This window comes from Falco punctatus (genome assembly GCF_963210335.1).
Source record: "Falco punctatus genome assembly, chromosome: 1".
Lineage (NCBI taxonomy): Eukaryota > Metazoa > Chordata > Aves > Falconiformes > Falconidae > Falco > Falco punctatus.
The window spans coordinates 66,219,073-66,244,348 of record NC_137580.1 but is presented as its reverse complement, the minus strand read 5'-3'; the positions used below and the strand labels follow the sequence as shown (position 1 = coordinate 66,244,348).

The 25,276-nt window shown below is 40.7% G+C and overlaps 1 protein-coding gene across 6 annotated transcripts in view; it reads left to right on the top strand.

Annotated features, from left to right (window-relative positions):
- CSGALNACT1 (chondroitin sulfate N-acetylgalactosaminyltransferase 1) overlaps positions 1-25,276 on the top strand; it is a 51,100-nt gene that overhangs the window by 7,414 nt on the left and 18,410 nt on the right. Inside the window, exons 1-5 of one of the 6 annotated variants that reach the window (XM_080388149.1) lie at positions 1,826-12,301; positions 18,438-18,484; positions 19,848-20,104; positions 21,580-21,652; positions 21,741-22,657. In XM_080388149.1, the coding sequence (XP_080244275.1) occupies positions 22,024-22,657 (634 nt within the window). In that variant the 5' untranslated portion in view covers positions 1,826-12,301; positions 18,438-18,484; positions 19,848-20,104; positions 21,580-21,652; positions 21,741-22,023. Of the gene's footprint in view, positions 1-1,825; positions 12,302-18,437; positions 18,485-19,847; positions 20,105-21,579; positions 21,653-21,740; positions 22,658-25,276 lie in introns of those variants that run through there. The other 5 variants (XM_080388146.1, XM_080388144.1, XM_080388147.1 and 2 more) reach the window with 5 other exon arrangements.

Below are 25,276 nucleotides of genomic sequence, written 5' to 3'. Positions count from 1 at the left end.
AACCATTCTTAATCAGTTAGAATAATCTGAAAATAGAGGTGACAGTTTTGAAACATCCTTTTTACAGGAAGCTTTTTATTATTTAATTTGTGAGAAGGTGAAGCCCCTTGATTTCAGGGAAGAGGTTTTAAATCAACTTTTGGAAAGGTTGTAAAAAGCTATTAGCAAAATATCCAGTAGTGGTATTGTGAGTCAGGTTACCTGCACCGTTTTTTTCTCATCAGACTGCTATTAAGTAAAAAAATTATCAGAGGGGAATATATAACACATCAGAATATTGACTCAAATCCTAGCAAATTGAAACAGAAATATTTTAGATTGATGCATTGACGAAAGTGGTGGTTACTAGCCTAGAAGCTGATGCAGAGATTTGTTTGAGCCACAGGGATAGAAAACAGCCTAAAGAACATGTCACTTACCTTCCAATTTGCAGGACAGTGTAAGGTGATCCTATGAGATAGAAGTCAGTGCTAAAGTTTTCTCATGGTTAATTGAGCCAAATATATGTATTTATGAATGAATTAATAAGCTATTCCACAAATATCCTAGCTTTCCCTGAGAACTGTTCAGGAAATGAAAAGCACTTATGTAATGTTAAAGGAATGAAAGGAAAATTTCTTAACATTAGGAAGGAATAATAAAGCTTTACTCTAAAATCCTTAGGAACTAACTATACTAAGAAACTAGATCATTGCCAATGTAAAGTACATGCAAAAGTGTGTTTTGAGAGCACATCTTAGAACGTCTTAAAAGTATTGTAATGGGTCAGTAGCCCTAATTTTTGAATGTGGCCAAAAAAAGTTTGGAACTCTGTGGGCGTGTTTGTTAGCTTTTATCCAAATGTGGTTTAAATTTCCTTTTTCTCCTTTGGTTCTGGATCTACCTTTCCTATGACAGCTAGGTAGAAGCAGCTGAAGAAGGTTGCTGTAACACCCCTTGTTTACCAGCAGTTCCAGGGAGTGATACACGTGCTGAGAGAACCAGAGCTGTATGGGATGCCTGAATGTGCCCTGTACTCCAGCTGCAGGGAGTATGTGGGAAGCAGACCGCTTCTGTTTCAGCAGAAGCACCTCTTACACTGAGGTGCTAGTTATTCTTGTTTAGCACAGGTGGGCAAGCAAGCCATTTCCAAGGAAAATGTAGGCTTTTTTTAGAGATTTAAGGGAGGCATTGCAGATTTTTTCCAGTAAGTGCAGGGCTGTAATTTTCTTACCTTCTTTGTAGTTCATTTGCTTGAGTTGGTGAAAACAGGCTCATTTGGTGGTAAAGCTTGTTGGGTTTTGTAAGGTAGTTGTCCATTTCTTATGTTCAGATTAGAATCTTTTTAGCTATGTCATAGCTTCAGAGTCCAAGTCAAAGAAACTTGGTTGCCAACTGCTTAGTAATCTTGTAAACCTATTAAACCTCATCAGCAAAAGAGACACAAATGTCTAGATTAGGGTTAGGAATTAAAATTTAACAAATTCTCAGTTTCACGTCTTTCTTAGGATGACAACCTGTAAAGAGCTTTTGAAAGTCTTTGCATCTCTGTTGGGACCTTCTGTCATTTTACTGATGTCGTCTTTGTTTTTTACCTCCTATCCTTGATGCTGAGGATTTTACACATGTTTGATATAGCACTATGATTTTACTTTCAGGCAACTCCAGCATGCTTTTATGTGGGTCACATATTCCTCCTCCTTCTCTATATTGGTCTAGGATTTCCAACTATTTCCATATTCATTGAGCTCAGTCACTACAGAGCCAATTGAAACAGGCAGGCTGCTCAATGTCTTTTCCACTCCAGGAGTAATTTAATCTGGGAGTGTGTGCATTATTTTTTCAGAGCTGAGCCATGTGTGCCAGGTGATCTGCAGTGGAGAGCAGCATCGTTATTAAAGAGGCTTAGGCACTTCACGCCGTTTTGTCCTTCTGCAACTTGTGCAGCTAACGGTACTGTCTTGATGTTTTTTCTAATATGCATGATTCGAATGTAATCAGTTAGAGGAGATGTAGAAAAGAGGGTGGGGCTGTATTTATATTGTATAAGATTGAGTTTCAAAGCCGTTGGGTCCTGTGAGTTCCTTAATCACTGCCTGACTTGTTTACAGAAGTGCTGTTACTCACAGAGCAGGTTAAGTCTATTTCTTTAGTTTCCCTTTGGGGTCATGCTAGAGTTAAAAAATCTTTAATGGAAGCTAGATATTGGTACATTCCCACAGAAATATTTCAACTTTCATAAAACAGCAAGGGAGAGAATTTGGCTGTGAGGGATAAATCTTCAAGGAGTCTTTGCATCCATTATAATCTTTGTCTTGGTTGACTAATGTGCTCTTCTCCAGACAACCAGAGAGAGTAGGTGAGCCTTGGGTGTTAGGAAACATTAGGTTCATGAGAATCTCCTTCCACTGGAAGGGCTAACTGGGTGCCCTTTGATATCAAAGGGAGTCCAAGGGAAGGGTAAACTCTTTTCCAGAGTTACCAAGAAAGGAGAGAAGGTGGAGGTGAGACAGATCACGGAGTCCTGGTGTGATAAATATCTGTGCTGTGCTAATTTCTTGCTGCTGAGCATTATTATATAGGTGAACATCAGCTTGAGGTGACTACATTTTTCTTTGGAGTCCCTGGGCCAGACTGTGAGCTGATGAGCGTGATTTCATGCAGATGAAATTGCACTTAGTCCACTGAGCATCACCTGATGTCACACTGCAAAACTGTTCTCCTTAATAAGACTTTCCTGCTGCTTCTTTTAAGAGTTTTGTTTTCACCATTTTGTCTTTTGTTCTTTGGTTTTTTTTAAAAAAAAAGTATATAGATATTTCTATCTGTGAATTAGAACCAAATTGTGTCCACAGTTCCTCTCAGCTGAGTGTGCACCACCACTAAGGTGATTCATGATAAAATTATCTGACTCTTGAAGAAATCTAACTGACATTTTAACCTTTACAGTGGCATGTTAAAAGTTTTCATGTTGCTATAGGCCTATTTATTTTTTTTTCTCGCTGCAGCTGTCATGGACAACTCCAGTCTTGGCACTTTTCCCTCCCTTCATGTTTGAAGTAAATAGGCTTTTTTCAATTAATGTCTATGATAATGTACCCCGTGGGGAGGAAAAAAACCCCACCATCTGGAGGATTCTGGTATTTCACATTGAGATTTTTTGAGAATTGGTATTTAGCATATTAATACCGATGCTAACTCTTACACTGCTAGGGTTAGACTTGGATTATCAAATTCCAGATGCCTTTAAGTTCAATGTTTAGTTAAAGTTCCTTGACTGGGTTTCCATGACAGTCAGTGAAGAGAAGAAGCCACAGAGAGTGATTTAATCTTCAGTATATATCCACTTCTGATTTCTTTCAATATCTTATCTAAATGCATAATTACAGTGTGCATCATCATTATTGTCTTTGCTACAGTTGAAAATATCAAGACAGTGAAAATGACTTGCACAAGATCATACTGCCATCAGAAAGGAGACTTTGCTTGCACACACTGGTGTTCAGTCCCGTAACATAATGATGTATATATATCTGTCATCTACAAATTGATCAGCACTGTCTTTCAGACCAGTTTACAGACCCTTTTGCCCTGGGAAAGGCACTGGAACCTGCACATGGTGACCTAGAAAGTACAGTAGTGTTTTGGAAAGGCTCTGGTGTGCTGCATGCTAGTCACCTCAATGCAGTGAGAGCACTTTTGCTCTCCCTTACGATATCCTTTAGTGTTTACTTGCATGGAGCTTAGTTCCAAGTGTGAGTGGATGTAGTATGCTCACTGAATGACACAGGTCTTGCTCCTAAGCTTATGGTATGCACTTTCTCATAAACTTTTGGTCTTTTCTGTTGAACTGATTTGTACGGTCCATAGTAGCTCAAGGCAAGCATTTCAGATCTCTTGGGACTGAAGCAAGAAAACATTGAAGTGTGTTTTTTATCTGAAGTGAGAAAAGCAGGCAAGAATTACTCACAATTCTTCACTGACGCTTTCTCCATTACTTGGGGCAGTTTCCTTTGAGTTATTCCTATTTTCTGGCTAAATCTTTAATTGTTTTCCTCAGCACACTGTCTTTTTCTTAATTTTGATCTGTTTTTTGGTTGTATTGTATCTTGCTGGTGATCCAGATTAAAATGAACCCTTCACTTAGGCTATTCAAAAGTGTGTTTCAAGATAGAGGGGAAGAATTTCCAAACTGCATTGTTATTTTTCAGATCAGAAAGCAGCTAGGACATCAAAACTCACCAGCAGAGAAGGCTTTTTTCAATTCACAGGGGAAAACCAGCTGATGTCTCTGTGTTGTGATACATAAGTCAAAATTAAGGCCTGAGTCTGCATTTGGTTCCACATAGTCTGTAGTTAGAACTGGATTTTAGCCAGTCTCCCAGGCTAAAACTGACATGAAGCTACTTTTGCTTTAATGTAGCAGAGAGTCTCAAAATAGCTCTCTTAAAATTAATCCAGACGTGGCTCATTTGATACAGGAGATAACACAGGAGTGAAAAGCTTTGGTCTTGACCAGTGCATAATTCATCTAAGTCTAGGATGCCAGGCTGGATTGCGATATCACCATTGTGATATGTTGACACCATTGTCAGTACTGCACTTTGTGTTCTCATGTCTTGAATAATTCTATTTAATGCTGAGAAATGTCAACTTTTACTGAAATCCAATTTTCTGTTAGGTCCCTGTGTTTGAAGTTTGACTCCTGCTGAGACAGGACAGAGGGCGGTTGTATGTCAGTATTATGTCAGCCTTTTTAGTACTCCATACTTTGTGTCCTCATAACTGTCTCCAGGACACAATCTCTCATGCTGAACATCTGCGTTGGTCCAGATTTTCACCAAGTGGATAGCCTCCCTTTTAGGCAGGTCTAAATCATGGTGCACCACAATAATTTTCATCCTTCCTGCAGCACTTCAACATGCGCAGTCTTGACAGCCTGTACTTTGTGTCTCTTTCCAGGATTCATTTGACATGTCCTCTTTTTTCCTCTGTCTAGATGTTTGATTAACAGTTTACGTAACTGTACTGTGATGCTAATTGCATTATCCATGAGTAATATAAGACATGCAGACTGACATTTGATTTTCAGCGGTATAGTAACTGGGGAAGAGATCTGCTGCATCTGCACAAATATTCAGATGCAACATATATTGTCATACATTACCGTTGTAATTTGTGCAAAGATAGGCTGAAAAGTTTCTGAAAGATGGGAAATAATAATCAGTTCCTATGAAGTGATGGTGGGCTGCTCAGCAAAGCAGGTATGTGGCAGGGACCTGAAGTCCCACACTGTGGAAGGAAACAGAATGAGGCTGACACAGACCAGAGAGGTAACACTGATAATATATAAGGAACTGGGAGGCTCCTCTTCAGTTCCTGGAGAGGAATCTGGGTTCAGTGTTTTTAGGGATGGTTCTTGTTCCCAGATGTCCCAGGAGCTCAGTTAGGAGTCCAGAGTGATGAGTTGATGTTGGCTTTTGGTCACAAAGTAAGTGCAAATCCATGCCAGAGAATTCCTCAGAAACTGATTGTTCCAGATGGCTTGTGGGAGATATCTAGGCTATATTTTGACCTTATCTTTCAGGCTCTGTTGCTGCTCACCATGGCAATAAGAACATAAGTGGGGAAATGCTGGTAAATGGTGGTAAATAAACACTGATACCTTTGATTCAACAGCATCACTGGACAGATGGCTGATTCCCTTAAGCACAAAGCTGTGGGTCTGGGGAAGGAGGCAGAACATTCAGAAGTGTATGGGGATACAGAAAACCAGATAGCAGTTAAGGTCAGAGAGAAGGGCTAAGCTTTGTAAGATGAAGATATGTTGGGATGTGTCTTTTTTGACACTTGTGTTTTTTCTGCCCTTGGCTTCTTAAGTTTCTGTGAACAAATAAAAGATGTTCATTTTCTGATGTAGCTTGGCTGAGTCACTCCATTTCATAACAGTCACAAGTGCCCAGAAAGTTTGTTGTAGCTGGATTCAGGCCCATTGGGACTTGCTGAGATAAATATACTTGGTGGAAAGAGGGGTGCTAAGAGCTTCCTAACCCAGCCTACCTTTGGGAAGAGCAAAAGCTGAGAGTCCCTTGCTGGTACAGACCGCACGGGGAAAATAGGAGAGTCACTTGAGTAAGGCTCCCAGTCCACTTCTCACTCCTTCATGAGAAGAGGTGTGATTCTGGTCCAGGCCCTGTGGTGCTCTGTAAGGTTCTCTTAGTGTTCTCTGCAGATATGTATGTCTTGAACACATGGGTTGTTTGTTTTTTTCCCCTCCAAACACACTTCAGAATCCAAGCCAGCTGCTACAGCTCCTCTTCAAAACCGCTTCAAACCATGTTGAGGTTTTGTATCTCTTCGTAGCTGCAAACCTACTCACAGCCAATTTCTTCACATTGCAAGATTTTTTTAGCAACAACATGATTCTAAGTGGTTCCCACAGACACCCTCATCTTTTTTCTCTACTTGTTTACTTCTCACTTCTTCCTTTTAAACACATTTTTTCCATCCCTTCAGCAAAGCAAAGGGAATTGTGTGTCCCCAACTCCAATATATCAGTGTTAATGGTCAGACTGGGAGGAATGCTTGAGGACAGCCCAATCTACAATTTAACCAAGTCCCTTCTGTTTCCTGGAACAGAGGTTTCACGTTGGAGCATGTGGTTTGTGTTTTCACAAGCATGCAGCTGGTTTGCACGCATGCGGTCAGAGCATTCAGCACCTGAAAATCAGAGCCTGTAAACAACCTGCCACATTAGGAAATCTAGGCTGTGCTACCTGTTTACTTTGAGTATAAATGTCATCTTGGCAGGCAATCCATCTCCCCTCTTGCATACACAAAGTTTGTAATTCCTGAGCTTAAATGGCATAGGCTTGGTAATAAATTTTAAAGTTTGTGTTTCTGTTCTTTGATGACTGTGTGCATGTAATGGAAAGGCACAAAGCAAGTTGGTCGTCTTTGACGCTGCTTTCAAATGTCCTGTTACAGTGTATGTGTTGAGCTAATCAGAGGAACTTGACATTTTGATATTGAATAGATTAATTAAAAGAGGAAAAAAAAAAGGTTATTGTATCTTTCCATGAAGTTAGGGCACGCACTGGTCTAAATAACAGTGCCTGGCTGTGGCATCTTGTCAGATGGTCTACTTGCAATGCTCATTAATAGCAGTTACTACTACTGGACTGACACAATACTTTACAAATGATCAGTGCCTGAAAAACAGATTGAGATTTGGCAGTTAATACTATTCTAAGCCTTGGAAACAACTTCAATAAATTTTTCCTTTAAAATGAAACTAAAACTTCCACAATAAATCATCATGACATTAGTAATAATTTTTCCATTTAACTCATACATTGATATGCTCTTTATTTTTTCTTCCAAGTGGTTTGGGAAATAAGACAAATCCAAAGCGTCCTGATGCCTGATTAGATTGATGGCATTCCAGAATAAATGGGGAAAATTATTGAGAAAGTTCATTTTTACAGGAAAAAAATAGCAAAGGGTAACTACATGTATCCAGGTGTAAGGCTCTGAAAATAATTTTCATGTGTCTGCTGTGCCTTTGAAATCTACCTAGGAGGTATAAAATCTGAGGTGCAAAAAGGTTTGCTTTCTATCACTACAGCTGGCTTTGTTTTCAGTAGGAAATTATAATTTGTAAATTCTTTCTCATTTGATTTATCAGGAATTACTGAAGTCATCTGCGTGACTTCCTCATGTTATCTGACAAGTGTTAATAAGGTGTAGTGCCTGCATTCTTTACGTTGTTTCTTTGAATAGCGTACAGAGTTGCCTTGTCCAGTGTATTTTATCTACAGCACATGGAAGTGTTACAGTAGAGCTAGTGCTACCTATTACAAACGTTCCTCTCTAAGTATTATGCCATCGTTACCTTAACCCCTTGGTGAACTTCCCTTTTCCAAAGGAAAACATTTCCAGTGAGCGTCCCAGTAATATCCTTTTTGTGGGATGACTTTTTTTTCCTTACATGTTTTCCATGTCTCTAATGAAATGCAGATTCTAGCTCTGCTTTCACGTTACACCATCTCCTTTTAGCAAGTCCTTTGTTTCAAGCAGGCTGACTGTGCAGTGTGTTAGTTGTGTGAGAAACCTCATCTACTTATACCATTGCTACACTGGTGAAAAAAGTGGTGTCCTTTAGACCTCTTTCTCAGTGCAGATACAGTGTTTCTCAGCTGAGATTGATCAGGTGGTTTTAACACCAGGAAATGGGCGTGTCTTTAAAAATTACAGGCTTTTGGTTTAGAAAGTTTTGAAACTCAACAAGCTGGGCTGTCCTCTGCAGGTATTGTGGAAGCATTTTCTGGTCAATTCGTGATTTTTTTGACAGCTTTGCAGACTACAGTGAAGCAAGCCGGAGAAGCCACCTGTTTAATGAATATAGCCTGTGTTCTGCAGCATTGTGCCAAAATGTGGATTTGGGCTGAGGGAGGGCTAGGTTTTGCCAGTGCTTTGGAGCATGAGCAGTTGAACTTTGTTTATATCTTTGCAGGCCATCAAGTGTGCTGCTAAGAAATGCTCTATTGCATGAGCCTCTAGTGGGGTATGTTCTCAGGAAATGACTCTTAATTACTCTGGAAAAGGAGGCTGCCTAAAAGCGAGTCTTCCTACCTATTACAGTGAGTTGTCTCTACTTTTGCCTCCCTTTGGCTGGATGTTAGGGACCCATATCTGGAGGGACCTCCATGTGCAGTTCAGCATCGGATGAAGCTGCTCCTCTTGTCTCCCTTTAGACTGTGACTCCTTTTTTTCCTGTGCTGATGGAAGGGCCCATCCTATAACTGCACCTGGAATTTTTCTCTGTAGCTGTACTCCTTGAACCAGTTTTGCACTTAAAAAGAAGAGTGTGCTTGGAGGGAGTGAATTCTTGGGGCATCTCCTCTGGAAGTCAAGGAGTGGGTAAAGCATCCACCCAGCAAAAGGTACACACATCAAAATAGTGATCCTGAGGGCATGCGCTTTTTAAAAGAAAGAAATGCAAAATGATGCTGTGAGATCCTGACAAGGTGTTTGCCTCACATCTGCCTCTCAAATTCCTTCTCTCTGCCCCTGTGTGACAGATTCATGTGAAATTCCAGATATGACAACAGCTGAGGAACCTCGCTGTGTAGGTGCAGTATGTGCACAGTATGTAGTTTTAGGCTCCTAATTTTGAAGGCTAAGGTGAAATTCCGGAGGAGTCCTAATTTCAAGGTATTTACTGTTTTCTTACTCTTTTTCCTCTGGGCTGGAGCTATAGTTTGTACCATGTTTAAACTTTCTGGGCTGATTGCCAGCCCTAATATGTTGTTTCAGTAGACCAGGCAGGCTGGTAATACTAGGGCCTCTGATACGGCCTGTGCATCTGTTAGGGAGAATGAAGCAGCCATGGGCCTCTATCTGATATTTGGTGCCTTGCTGTCACAACAGGCTCACTGTGGGCCCAACTGGACCTGATTTCCACTGTGCAAAGTGTTGAACAGTAAGCAACATCATTGTTCTGGTGAGGTTTACCATGCAGAGATACAAAATGGGTAGAAATAAGACCTAAAGAGTGGTCAGAGAGTGCTAGGAATCTGCATAGCTTGCATCTGGAGCAGACCCCACTGCCTGGGAGCCTAGCTGTTCTGAAGGGAATATTGCAAGACCCCATGTGGAGCAGTTGGCTCTGACATCACTGATAATTATGGCAATATTTGCTACTTGAAGCTGGGACTAAATGGCTTTATTTAACCATTCGTTTACAATAGATTCTCAACATCTTTTTCTTTCATCCACAGATTACTTTTATATCCATATGCCACATTTTGCTGTTCTAACAGCTTCTCAAAGGATTGCTATTTTTAGACCTGTAATAATGGAAGTATGCAGGACTCCTCAGTTAGCAAGCAGCTTGTTAACTCAGATTAGTGCCTGGTTCTTGCATTTCTTATATTTCAATTCAGCTATACATTTTGAGGTAGAATATCTGGAACAAAGCAGAAGCAGGTGTATAAAACCAAAAGGGAGGTTAAGAACATCTGGGTTTCATTATATTCTTTCCCTTTTCTGAGTGCATCTTGGGTGTGTTGGACTCAACTGGAGACGTACTGTACTGTTGCACTGCACAGGCTGTGTGATGTCCAGTAATCCTTACAAGTGGCTGAAGTCAGAAATAAAATGAATAAACAGTAGGACACTGGATTGGTTTTACAGGAGGCAAGTCAGTGTGTCAAAGTTATCAGGAGGGTTCCCACTTCCTGGGATGTTCCGTCTGTTGAGCTGTGGTCTTCTGCAGGAATGAATATGCTGTAATTATGTAAAATAAGTTGGTTGGCTTTAGTACAATGATGCTTATGCAGAACTCTTCAGTGAAATAATCATGTGCAATAGGTGGTCTGGGGGAGCATTTGCCTCCCAGCCATCTATAGGCATCTGGCAACCTAGTTGGTTAAGTCAGGCAGGTAAATTCCTTGGGCTCACAGCAGGAATGTGGTTCTTGCTGTATATAGATGGAGTTGGGGAGATAATTCAGTAGCTAAGTGCAGGAGCCTGACCTCAGGTAATGTGAGCAGATCTCTCACAGTAAACAAGGGAGAGTTCTGCCTATGATTGTATCCTTGGCCCAGTGGGGTTATCTGTAAGATAATTGTTCTTTGAAATTTCCAGTTATTTTTGAGGGACTATGCTTTTCTTTGTCCTTTTTGACTGCAACTTAACAGAACCAACTGAAGTACTAATCAAGAAGAGTAGCTGTTAGAAATGGTTGTCTCCTTTCAGAAACAGCTAATAGTAGTACCTAAACAGCTAGAACTGTGTGGCTTCTCTGACAAGGGAGGAGATGGTAGAATACCAATTTGAAGCAGTGGAGGGTCAAAACCATGTTAAAAATTCAAAGGAGTAATGAAGAAATGTAACATTTCCCAAACAGGACATTGTTTCTTGTGCTTGCCTGTTGTAAAATGCAAACTTATGCTTAGGGAATAGATTGATCGTCAAAATTACAAAGGTTAGAAATACTTCTCTGCTCGACAAGATTTTTCCACACTTTCCGAAGCACTTGGTATCTTTTATGAGAGGAAATGTAGACCATTAAATGGATGGCTGATCTGATCTGCTCTTCAAGGAACTTCTCTTACCTATATTTTCCTTTAAAAACACAGTGATTTTCATCAACTTCTACATTACTGATGAGTTGTTTGTCATGCTTTCAGTGCAAAGTTAAGCAGAGTTTGTTGCCAAGGGTACATACCAGAGGAGAGAATTAAACCACCGCAATCCCCCTATGCATACTCTTACCTAGCACTTAAAAATTCCCTTTCTATGGGAGTTTTGTTTATTTCAGTTATGAGTTGCCTTTTTTCACTTGTTCAACATCCACATGCTGACACCATTTGCTTATATGTCATTCTTTCCTATAGGATCTTTTAGCTGCTTTTTTCCAACCAATATTTTCTACCAACAGTTGTTTTCCTTCCTCTTTTAGGCAAGAAACTGTTAAATTCTCTTGTTATTTGTTCTGAAAATGCTAGTCCTGGAAAACTGCCTGTTAAATTGACTGCAGCTAGGAAAAGGAGATGCTTTCCCATCAACAGGAGAACCATTATTCTTTTAGGGACCATTGGAATACTTGTAGTGAGACATTCTGTTCCTGTTTCTGGTAGCCCTTGTTGAACTAATTCTGTGATAACACAACAACATACAGAAAGAAGCTGGTGGAGGGGTAATGATAAAATAAATATAGGTCTCACCCAGTTTATATTGAATCCTTCAGGTATTTCATTAGTGTGACAGGATTTACATCTGTGATGTTTGAGACTGCAGAAACTTTATTTATTCAGCTGAGCGTTACAGCTTATTAACAATTAAATCACTAGGAGTAATCAGTTTTAAGATCTTAAACCTGTAGTCCAGAATGTGTTGCTCAATTACAGTAAACCCTTCAGAGAAGTTAATGGGACAGTGTACACTTGTAAGAAACTACAGAAACAGCTGCATTTCCTTTTCCACAGGTTAGAAGACAGGCAGACTAGAGGATGTTGGCTTGGGGGTGGGAATATGTTCCTCTGAGTTAAACTGCCATGGGTTCTCATTGAAAGTTGTATGATTTTAATATTCTGCAGAAAACTCTATAAAAAGGAGGGGAAGGGAAAAATCTGTAAAGGCACAGCAGCAATTTCTTCTCTTTATTTCATTAGCTTGAGTAGCACACTTTCTAGCCAATCTTTGTTAAAATAAAAAATGCTATCATTTGCAGGAAGGTTTCCATATGAACAGAAAAAAAGGCTCAGTAGCATGAAGCTTCATCTCATAAGGAAATCCCTTTTCTTCAAATATTCTGGTAGGTTGTGAGAATTATACTTTTTTTTTCTATTCCTGTTTTCTGAAAAGCTTTATAAATGCACCTTATATCAGGAAACTTCTTTTTGTTTAATTAGGATAGCTCATCTTTTCTAAAAAAAAAAAAAAAAAAAAACAAAAAACTTGGGTTTACATCAACTTTGATATATGACTTGTTAAATCAAACCAAGCCAGATCCCATTGTTGTACAATAAGAAAAAAATATATGTTATAGTCTAACGGTGTGTGTTATTTCATAACTTTGCATGAAACGTGCTTCGCTTCTGATTGAAGCCTGAAGTTGTTGTTTTAAGAGATAGGCTCTTTGGAACCTTTCAGGAAATGCTGACCTGACTGCGGGGTGTACTCCTCCTGTGTAACAAAAGGGGGAAAAAAAGATAGCTTTTACTGGCAAGAGAAACTGGCTTTACTTATGTCATCAATCAGCTCTGTGTTAGAGAACCAGGATGCCTCTTGTGTGAACTGTTAACACTTAACGCATTTCTAGCTGAATGGTTGGCTGGTTTTTAAGAGCTATTGACAACTATGCAATAACTGCAATTAAAATTCCATAATAAACTACAGTTTTAATCCTAAATACTAATCAAGTTCAGTGAGAGAACTGAAATTTCTTGATGACCAATGAGAACTGAAATTATCTTTATGGCTCTAAATTAATATATCAGACAGCTGTAAATCAGTATATCAGACTACTTGTTTGAATTGAGGTATTTTATAAAAAAATTGGAAGCATAGATCCTATTTTCAATATGATTTGAAGATCAGAGATGAAATCTTAGAAACTGAAGTAACTGTGAGCAGGTGTCTCATTAACACTTGACAATGTGGCTTGGATTACTTAAAGATATAGAAATGTGATGACATTTGAAGTAAAATTTAAAACATATTTTTTTCTTATAGCCATTTGACCGAAAGTGGTGTTTTCTGTGGGCCTATGTGCATTCTGGCATTTTCAAAGAAACCCACAAAAACCTGACATGAAGTGGAAAGTTGAAGCACTGTGATTTCTTAAGTTAAAACAAAGTAGGCATTCTCCATGTACTGAAATATTTTATTTAAAAACAGATCCTTATAAGTGATAGAGTATCTTACAAAGATAAACATCTTAATTCTGTTGAAATTAATAGACCTAAGTGAAACTTTGTAGATAGCTGTGCTTAGCAAGATAGTGCTTTACTTTTTTGTTGTCTGGAGGGCTTTTTTCAATTCCTTTTTGGAAGAAGAATTTCATGGTCAAGTAGACTGTATAATATTAAATATACAAAACCTTCCTGTCGTTTTCCCCTCTGCATGGACCTTTTCTGTAGAGACTTTGCCGTGATTTGTCTTTTCAAGTTCCCATAATGAAGCATTGGCTAGTTTAATGATGAAAGTGAAGTTAGTGAGATTCAAATATTGTGAGCCTAATGGAATAATGGAAAAGATATTTGGAAACTTTCTCTAGAAAGAGAAAGGCTGTTGTACTGAAACAACTAAAAAAGCTTGGGCTTTTCAAAGAACTGCTAGGAGACAATATCTAATTGAGCTTTTCAAAGAACCTGCTAGGAGACAAAAATATCTAGAGATAATTTTTTCTGATATATCAAGGAAATTCTAGGCTTTTGACCAAAACCACATATCAAAACAGTGGTGATGAACTGAACGGGACTGTGGCATGTGTTGTTTCGTAGTAAGCGCTAACCTGGAGGAGGAAGGAAATGGGGGCTGAGTCAGGGGACTAGCCTCTTCCTGTGGATGAGTACAGACCAGATTGATAGGGAAATGCAGATCAGCAGAGCTTGGGGGTTGGTATGTGAGCTATGAGAGCTGTTAATGCTTTAGAACTGTGTGTGGAGCTTGGGTAACCTGTCTCAATACTGAACCAGGCTGGTTATTTTCTAATTTCCTGGTTGTTTGTACCTGAAACTTGATTTTCTTGAACAGTACTTGGTTAGCAATATTAGTCACTACGCTAATAATTCTTGCTCAGCCTGGATAACATACCAAACCCTTTATAGCTTGTCTACCAAGATGTTTTTTCACTTGTCCCCTTTGCTCTTATTTATTTGAAGCACTGTCTTGATACCACTGCTACCCAGCAAATTTCATTTGAAGTACAGGGAGCACAAAATTTTGGACTGTGCATTACCATGAGAATATAACATTAGACTTGTGGGAGCCAGATGTCTCACCTCAGCTCCCATGTGCTGGACCTCAGGAGGGAGGAAACCTCCTCTGCTGTCAACTCTGATGGAGTTAATGACATTCAAGTCCACCATCTAGCTTGTTACTGGGGATTCTAGCTATACCAGGGGATTTCTGGCAAGGAGAGGAGGAGGGAATCTCCAGGTCAGACTGAATTTTTCAGACATCTCAATTTTATATTGCTACCTAACAAGGACTTTGATAGGATAGGGACCTTAAGTTGCTGTTACTGTACTTTATCACCTAACAACTTTTCTCAAAGCAGTGGACTTTCATTGCACTTTGCAGGTGCAGGCAAAAGGCTGGTATGGTGGTGAAACATGAGCCCTTATGTAGCCCTGACTAAAGCAGTCCTAGGTAGATACTGTGACACGCACAAACTGCTTTCCACTCTGCAGCTCAGCCTAGCTCGGTTTTCCTGTTTCTGAACACAACTTAGTCATGCATGTTTGCACATTTTTATTAGTGGATAAATGTCTCTCCTGCTTAATCAGATACATGCTAAACCCTTCACTGACTTCATGACCTACATCACAGGTTTGTGTGCATGCACTAGGCTCGTTTTCATTGAAAGTCTGGCAGTAGTACTGTGTGATGTACATCTGGCAGAATCCATAGGGCTCCTGGTATAAAGTGACATCAGTATGTACTTCGTACAAAAAGTATTTGAAGTAACAATCATGTGACAGAATCATGAAGAGATATGGGTCTAAACCCACAAACATTCATGGTATGTCCTTACATAGGTGTAGATCCATTTATTTTTACAGGCCTTGCTGCTGCTGACCTGAGCTACTTTTGTAAGGTTGTGGTCATCTTTGTTCTCAAAAGGAATGACATTCATTCCTGTCGTGGCAGTCAGTTTTCACTTGCTTGTGTAGAACAGTGAGTATGCATGTGTAAACATTTCAGAATGAAGTAACAGCATTTTTTCCAGGTTCAGACTTAAATGGCTAAGCAAAATTTATCCTATTCTTTGTTTTAATCAGGCAATACTGAAGGATTTTGCTTTCTATCTATCTTATGCTGACTGACTGACCCATTTCAGGAACTGGTATAGCTTTGTGTTATGTTAAAACCAAGTTTAGTCTTTCTGGAAGCCCTCTGTATGCAGAGCAGTAGTTGAATCAGATCTTAAAATGAAGTAAATTAGTTTCTTTTAGCTGTTCCCTGGCTGTAGCTTGTCCATGTTTGGTTAGCTAGTTTCCTGCAAAAAGAACCTGTTCTCAGTTAGCATGCTGTTATGTTGATATTGCATAGGGCTGTTGCATCATCATGTGACTGGAGGAAAATGCTCCTCTTTGACACATCTACAAAACTGAGATGGCACTTACCTAAATGAAATTAAACTGAAGGTCAGGTTCAGAATGTGCCACTCTTCCAGCCAAGTTGGACATCTCAGCTGTCCAGCCCAACCAGTAATTTTTAGGACTGGCAACTATGATGGTTTGTTAATCTGCTCTTAAAAGAGCAGGCTGAACTCCAGCTCAACTCAAATGCATATTTTCATTTCCATTTTAGTGAAGTTCAAAACACTTTTGGAGCAGCTGCATTCCTAAAACTTCAGGTCAGAGATTCCTAATGAGAAATGGTCCTTTGGAGAAAAGTATCATCGCTTCTTTCCTGCGGCAGCATTGACTTGGTCTTTGAGAGTCACAGCATCTTTGAAGCAGATGTGCATCCTTGTTATCTCTTCTCTGTGCTTTCTTTTTGGAGCTTGACAAGGCATGCATCTGTCACGTTGCCTGCTGGAGGATAAATACAGTGGTGGAAATTTCCAGGGAAGTTCTGTAAAGGCTTTTGAAAGTGTGCTATAGTGCCCCCATGTAACAATTCTGTTGAGGATGTATGGGTTTATACACAGCAAGCCAGTGTATTTAGGAAAGAGGGGTAGTGTGTTGTGATTATAAGGTGAAAATCTGAGTATCTTATACAAAAAATAACCTTCCTAATATAGACTCCTGCAATTCCTGGTTATTTACCTGTGGAAAACTGCCAAGTCTTTCACAGATAACTTTGTTCTGGGGGAGAGAAATCAGTTCTGGGAGTGTTGTTACAGTTATTTAAAATAAGAGTTCTTTTTTATAATAAACAATGAAGTTAATGCACTGGGAGGACAAAGAGACCCCTTTGAGAGTTTTTTAAAATAGAAATAATGATACTGTAAAATAAATTATTATTACTGAATTTCTACTGTAATAGAAATAATGACTACTGTAAAAGCTGAAACAACTCTGGCATGTTTACTGCATGTAACAGCGGAAGGCTTTCAGAGTGCTGCTTGATTTCTGTTCTGGACTGCCCTTGGGAAAGTCACCTTCACGAGCATTGAGACCACGTGTTAAGTGGATGGTCCAATGCAAGTACACATGGACCTCAGAACTCAGCTGAAGTGGCATGGCAGATGGTGCTGTTAGGTGAAGTTACTGATTTACCTTGATAAGAGGGAGCCAATTAAATTAGCATCACCAGGGTCTAGAGTACTAATGAAGGGAAAAGTTATAGCTTCTGCATTGTTTTTGTAACTTTCACAGTGAGAAGTCTGTAACTGTATCTTGAGTGTAAAACCAGCCACTTCCCAGTTCCCTCACAAGAATAAAACAGTATTTCCAGGAACATTAATGGTTTTGAGGGTTTCTTGGTTTGTTTTAGATGCTTCTAATAGTTATTGTAACCTATTTGCAAGATGATCACATTGTAATTGTTAATTATAGAGGGGAACAGTGTAGTTGTCTTTCTGTGGGCAGGATGCCAAGCCTTTTCTTTTTGAGAGTATGTGTGGCAATCCAAGTAAGATCATCTGCTGAAGATGACTCTGGAATCAAAGATTAGGAAATGAAGATTTTTACAGTAAGTTGTCTACTGTCTTCAGATATTGGCATTTAGAATTTTGATTCTGGACACTGTTTCTTAACAAGATCTTCAGAGTGCTCTATCAATTGCAAAACAGATGTTAGGATTTTAAGTGGTTTGTTTGGGATGTGTGTCAACCCAAGGGGGAGCAGTGGTGTGGTTCTTAACAGGGGACAATACAGGAAGGCTAGGAAGGTGGCACCCAGTTAGTTTATCAGACAGGTTCTTTTCTAGATTCAGCCTTTTGTTTAATTCATCCCTGGGCAGATGAACTGGGCTGAGAAGTAATTGGAAAATCATGATTTGGCATTGAAAAGAAGTAATTTCTTTTTGCATTTCTTCCACATGCACCTTAAACATTTGTGTGAGACTAAATTTTAATCCCTGTGACATGTCCCATTCTGCTGAGTGGCTTGAATTCCTGTTGGGGGGCTAAGGGGAAAAAATCTTGTCCCTAACATTTAAAGCAGACTGATTTGTCTGCAGGGCTATGCACAGTCCTTGTAATTAAAAAGTTCAAGGCAAATGCCAAGTGGCTGCAGAACGTCTTTTTTTTTTTTTTTTTTTTTTTTGTATGGTGAAACATCTGTTTCCTCCTCATTTTGGAGATTTAATATGATTCTAGTGAAATCTCACTATGACTTGTGCCGCTTTTCAGTGAAGATGTTTCAAACACCTACACGAAAACTAATTGCAGTTTCTGCCATTCACTGCCTCTATTAAAAGAAAAAAAAAAAAGGAGTTTCAAAAAGTTTTGTGAGCTAAAATGGTAGTTGCCAGTCTGAGTTACACCTGCAATAGGAAGCTGTGTCATAAAGTACTTGAAAATATGGAATTATTTGGCATTGGCCATGCCATATGTGCTGAGAGATTACTGCTGCTTTGAACGTGACTGTTCTTTTGCCATTCGTTTCTGTCTTCAACTTGAAGAGGAAGGATAATGTGGAGCTCAGAGGGGAGATACATATACACATATACAGAGATATATTGTTCTGAGTCCCTTTCTTCTGTGCAAATTCTCAGTTTGGTTTTTGGGAGTCAAAAATTCAAGCTTGAAATATGTTGCCTTTTCTGTGCAGAGACAGATTTCCTGTATCTCTACTGTCCATTAAAAATCCAGATGCTGGTGAGTAACAGTGGTGGGTGCATACCATGCCAAATTTCAAGTCAACCAACTTTCTTCTTTGCCACTCCCTATGGGTGCAGCACCCTCCATCGTGCAGAGCTGTTTACACAGTGCTTACTTACAGTGATGACAGAACCTGTTTCTGTGTTTAGAATATTTTTGGGCCCTGGCTCTTCGAAAACAAGTAAAAGGCACCTCTGTGCGCTGGGCTGACCTCTGGCTGGGCTAACAGGTCGAGCTGAGGTTGAAGATGGTTTTGCAAACAGAGGCTTTTTTAGAATTAATGTCCTTGTCCTCAGCTACCAGACTAACCACTGTGTATTCGTTAAAGCTTCTCTTTGCAAATAGACTAATACTACTTGGTGCAGCTGACTGCTGTGAAATACAGAGGTGTTTTTATCAGTTCCAGGAAAAAAACTGACATTTCAGTTTGTGTCCCCTTCATCTCAGGCTCTCTCAGTTGGTGTGAAACTGTGTAGGTCTGATGAAATCAACAGAACAGTTGTTAGGAGGAGTTACCATCCTTGGCTTTCTGGTACTGTCTGTGCAGCTGAGATGCCTTAGCTGTGACCACCTTCAGAGCTGACTTAAAATAATCTGCTTTTTTTGGCACGGACATGGGTTGGGACTGCTTTCACAAGCATGCCCATGAGATAGTACTACAGTAACAGCTGTATATTTGAATGTCAGTCACTGTAAAGCAATGCCACCAAAGCCACCAGTACAATTTAACAAGAAAGATCTAGCAACAGACAAGTAATGAGTGCTTGTTGTCAGGATGCTTCCAGTCGTCATGAAGAAGGTGGAAATCCCCATGGCCTGAATTTCTTGTTATAACAATGCTGGTTCAAATGACAGAGTAGCTCTGTTAATTTACTGTCCTGAAGTGGGTTTAAATATGCATCTTTGATGGGTGAGATTACAAACCAAAAAACTAGGGAGAAAAAAAAAAGTACCCTGAAGAGACACCCAGTATGTTTTAGTGAAGATAGCTATATACATACACAGACATATATTTTAAGGTCAACATTTGAAGAGCTCTTTACCCAAAACTCGAATCTGTTGCAGGTTATAGAAGTGAAATTGTGTGTTTATCTAAGCCATTGAGATGTAATTTCAGTTTATACCATGTTAGCACAACTAATCCTTTCAGTGATGTTCAGCTTCTGCCAATTCAGTCAATGGACTAATTGTGTGAAGTGAAGCATACAAGCACAGCAGTGTGTTATGTACTACATCTCACCACTTCCTGACCCTGTCTCACTGCACACTACCTTCTTGCAGTCTTCTAGCCATATCTGTTGTAGAGTTAGAAATGCCCAGATTAATTTTCCCTGCTTTGACAAGCTCCTTTACATTGCAGGAGGCCAGCTTTTATGGTGCATCCATAGGAAGCGTCTCCACTACAGCCTTTCACCACACAGGAGACAGACTGAAGATGTAGGCAGTTGGCTAATGTGAAAGCAATGAAGAGGTGTTCTGAGGCTGACAGTGCTTTTTATAGTACGTGCATTTTCTGGGAAGGGCATAAGAAGGGAGATAAACAGGAGATGATTGTGGCAAGCTGAGAAGTAGCTGTAGCAGACCAAGGTGTTTTAAAGAGAAGATCACAACAAAAAGGTAAGGACATCAACTTCATCCTGTCCTTTTTCCTGCTGCTTGAATATTTTCTTCAACATGAACAATTCTCCCTTGGAAAATGCTGACATGCTCTGGAGAGTCCTATAAATAATAGCCATTCAGCATTACTTTGAGAAAAACACAGCAGTACTTTTATTGCTTACTCTAGCCCCCTCAATTCCTACTCTAAAAGTGTGGTTTTTTTCTAGAAGCTCTTCAGACTGATAGAATACTGATAACAGTTCAAAAATCAGAAATATCCCTACATAATTGCTGTATGTAGAGTAATAATCAAGACACAGGGTGGGGGAAGTCATGTAGCAATTGATAAAAAGTCCTGTAGAAGACTTTGACTCAAGATTAGAAATAACTGAAAATTCTGAAACTCTTAAACTGTTTTTACTGAAGGGTCTGCTGGCAAGGATGCGTGATTAAAAGGACTATGAATCTATTGTCAAAAGCAGTGTCAAGATGTCAGCATGCATCCAAGGGGAGGGTGTCAAGGGGTTAATTTGATTGTGTTTGAGTCTAACAATGCAGCATCACTGTGTAATCTAGAATGGTACTCAGCCTTGGCCTAAGTCTACTGTCAGCTGAGTAAATGATGAAGTTCCTTGCATCAGCATGGATTTGGGCCAAAACTGAGGGATTTTGAAAATCACACTGGCAGTGTTCTCAGTGCAATTGTTTTAATGTAGCTTACAGCTAGATAAATATTTATATTCAGTCATCTAATTTTTCTTTTCTGTTTCTAAGTATACTTGAGGAAGTCTTACTAAAAATAATAATGTTCCCAGTTTTAACTTCTCTTATTTTAAAAATACCTAAGACAGCTTTCCCTAAACCTTCTCTGTGGTCTTCAGTCCTGGGCAGAGAGCTTATGTGGGAAAGACAGTAGTACTGTACATTGTTGCAAGACTTTTTATAACGTTATGAGAAACAGAAGAGGGCCTTAAAATAATAACATAGTGTGCAATGGTGGCTGTCTCCTAGATGGAAACAAAGTTTCTCCTGATTTTGAGTAAGACTTGGTCCGAGTGCTTCTGAAAAAAATTTGGCCCTAGTTGTTTGGGTTTTGTGGGAGCATCTGGTAGGATATGTCAAACAATGTTAGTTGCATCAATTGGCCATGATAACAGTTTCTGGTTTCTTGGTTATCAAATTTCTGCTCCAAGTCAGGCTTCATATGTTCAAACAGTGTTTTGGAATAACATGCCTGGAGGCTGAAATGTATGCACTAGCTGTGGGACTGCCTGCCTTCAAAATTTGAGCTCTCCAAGAGCTGAGAATACTTGGAGGGCCGTTGTTGCTCGAATGAACAGAGCACTTTAACATCTGACCAGAAAGTAACAGATGATGACTTCCTAATATTTCTAAAGCATGGCAGACTTTGAGGCCTGGACTAGTTTTTCACTGGCAATGGGCCAAGTCATGTTATTAAAATTAAATGTATGCATACAGGATTTCCCCCATAGGAGTCTTGGCACCTTTTGGGTTTTAGTACAAACACTTCACAACTGAGATCTGCCAGAGCAGTTGAGAAATGAGGTAAATTCTTACAACACTCTCAATGGTCTGGACTGAATGACCAAATTCTAACATGCCTGAATGACTGTCCTTGTCATTTGTCTTTCAGGTGGCTCCATCAACCACCAGCTGATCACATTGCAGCAGCGTAGGTGTTGCCATGAGAATCAGGAGGTGTCCTGTCTACTTCACAGCTTGTCTTTTGGTCCTGCTGGGTAAACATCAGAGAGAGCCCAATACAGAGGCAGAGCACATGTTTTAAGAGAGCTGACAAGCCAGTTCCTGCACATACATGCATCTGTGTAAGAGTACTCCAAGTCCAGGGGCCTCTGTGGCACTGCATGGACATAAGAATTGTTGCATGCATAGGGTTAGACTGTGCTTTTTGAGAGATGATGCTCCGACGAGGATTTTTTCTATTTCTTCCCCGACTTGTAGGCCTGCTGGTGGTGGCCTGTTGCTCAGTGTCTATTGTTTATATGTTGGCTTGCACACCCAAGGTTGACAACCAGCAGCTTGCCTTGCCCAGGGCGCACAGTCCAACTGTGAAGGAGGGATATGAAGCCATTCTGCAAGAGCAGGAAGAACAACACCGCGACTACATCATCAGCTTGAAGAAACAAATTGCCCAGCTGAAGGCTGAGCTCCAGCACAGGAGTGAGCAGCTTAAGAATGTGCAGGAGCAGTACCCAGACCCCTTGGACATTCGGCTTGACCACAGTAACCCAGAGAAGGCCCAGGCTAACCTGCTGGCTTTTCTCCGTTCCCAAATAGACAAAGCAGAGGTGCACAGCGGCGTTAAGCTGTCCACAGAGTATGCAGCCGTGCCTTTTGAGAGCTTTACCTTGCAGAAGGTGTACCAGCTGGAGACAGGGCTGACACGCCATCCAGAAGAGAAACCCGTAAGGAAGGATAAGCGAGATGAGTTGATAGAGGTGATCAAGTTAGCTGTTGGGAGTTTGAACAATCCAGAGGGGGACAGCAACGCAAAGCACCGTGTGTACACAGCTTCCGACTTTGTTGAAGGTTTGTATGCAGACAGCAGGTTAGAAGGTCCACATAGTGCTGGTGAGGGTTTCAGGTGTGACTGTTGCTGAGGGAGATGGGTGTTATCTCAGAGCACAGATGTTTGGGACAGTGCTAGTGCTGTGATCCAGCAGGCACAACTGCAGAATGGCAGCTTTCCTGGGGAACAGAACTTTGTGACAGCAGAGCCTCCCGGTCTCTTGTGGTGACCACCAATGTGTACTCACAGCTCTCTAGTCATGCACTTGCCTCAGAACTGACAAAGCAAGAAGTGAATGACCAGGCTGCAATCACAAATCTGTTACCAATGTTAAGCCTGACAACTGCAGTTTAAATCCAAACGCTAATATTACTCTTACTTCCACCTGAACAGCTCTGTCAGAGTGGCAAGATAGGTTTTGAGAGCAGCTGAGGAGCTCAGTAACTCAGTTGGTATCACCTGTAACTTCAAATGACTGGGAAAGCTTAGCCGTTACAGGGTGTCTCCTATACTGGGAGTGGTGCATCTTAGCCCTTGGATTCTAAAATAAGCTGAGCAGTCTTTGCTCTCACACATAATATTGAGACAGTAAAGTGTGGGTTTTTAAAGTGCCACTTTTAACAGCAACCAGTTTTTACTTCATGTCTTCTGTCACTAAATCCAAAGTATGTGCTTGTTTCCAGTTGGGCTGCTTTTTCCCAGCCAGCCACAGGCACCAGATGTGTTCCAGGAGTTGTGATGTCTCTGTGGTTGATAACCTGTTCAGGTTAGCCCCTGCTGACAGCAGCTCTGAGTTAAAAGGGCAGGAACATGTGCGGCAGAAACATGATGTGACATAAGATTTCACAGATCTTGTTTCCAAGGGCCCATAACTGTTTTTCATTCAATAAGAGAGCTACATTTTTTCGTGTAATATGGCTGTCCTAGTTTCACTTCCTAGGAACCGCCATGTTCCCTTCTTGTTGTTCAATAGTATTGTCTATAAGTGAGATTTAATCCACAGCTGACCTAGCTGAATTTCATATAGGAGGAAGAACTTGTCTTCCTCATCTTCAGGTGTTTGTGCTGCAGACTTAGAGGGCATGTGGGTAAGATGCCTACCTTTTATGGAGTGACTGCTCTAATGTGCTGAACACAAGCCGCCATGCTTATCTCACATCACTAGTGATTTTGCTGTGGATTGTTTTCTTCATCTGATATTTATGAATAGAGCAGAGCAAAATGCATCCTCCGTGTGGTGAGGACAAACTATGGCTGTTGTGCAATGGCCGGTTGTTAATTTCTACTTTCTGTATATGTTTCTTCAGCAGTCGTGGTATCGAGAGACAGTAGGTTCTTGAGGTCATGCTGGGATATACCTGACAGTCAGACAGGTGCCTCCCACAGCAGGGGCATGAATTGTTTAGACAGACTGTGGAGATCTTGTTGAGGGAGGTCCTGGCTCCCCTCTCGTCCAGGCACTTCCTCCACACCAGTCAAATTCCTCATGCACAGAGGTGGCACTGATGCACAGACAGGGAACTGGGAAGTGCTGCTGGATGCCAGTATTTGAATGCATTGTGGAGCTACGTGCTTCCAGTCTCCTCCTTTCTGTTTGTTGTTCAGTGTATCATTTCAAAATACGCTTCTACTGTTTACTATAGAAGCCAAACAGGCATGTATGACTGTTTGGCACCAGCTCTTTCGTGGGGAGAGGGTGAGGGGAAAGGAGATGTTTTCTGCCCAGCTTTGCTTAATTTTCCATTAAAGTTACCCTTTTGCATAGAGCCTGCCTTTATGCACAATCAAGGGTCTTTGTCTGGGTACTAGTGCTGTCCTTGGGGAACAAAACAGAATCTGGTGTCCGGAAAGGCATGGGGAAGGGACGCACACTGCAGTGCTGGTCTGTGGAGGTTATTCATGCACTAATGGCCTTGCTGCCTTTCACATACATGGTGAAGTACTCCAGAGGGAGGAAGCCCTGCACGTAACTTGGAGATCAAGAAACTGGAGCCCTGTGTACAGCTCAGTCTCAGCTCAAGAAACCTTCCTTGTGTCCTCCCGGGCAGGGCAGGCCTTTGGTTCTGTAGGGGCAAGGTTAGAAATTCTCATTCTTACTCAGCAGTGCAAACCGATTTGTTTGCAAATGCAGGGATCCATGCATCAGGGTTGTAAACAAAGAGCTGACTAGGCAGATTTCCCTGCAGAGTTCTTTTGAAAGTCTCTGTCATCTCTTCTCAGTCTCTTTCCCCCATCCTCCATTCTCTGAGAACATCCAAAACTGTGGATCAAAGCACAAACAAATCATTGCTCTGTATAACTTGAGCAGAAGAGAGGACTGAGTTTTCTATTCCAGTTGTACATTTCAAGTATGGTTTGAACTCAGAACTTATTTTGGGGACAGTGCTCTGCAGGTGCCACTGCCTACACAACAAGTTAGTAATAGGCTGGATTCCATGGCAGCTTCTGGCAGCTTTGTACCAATTCAGCAACACAGCAACTGTGAGTGGTGTTACCAGCCAGCAAAGCCAGCTGTTTTCATTTTCTGGAACTGCCCAGGGTAGCTGGAGCTTTCTGGGAGGTGTGGCTTAGGTCTGCACTGGGTAGTACCATCAATCCTGTAAGCTTTTTGTCTTCCAGCTGCTTTAGCAGTAACAGCA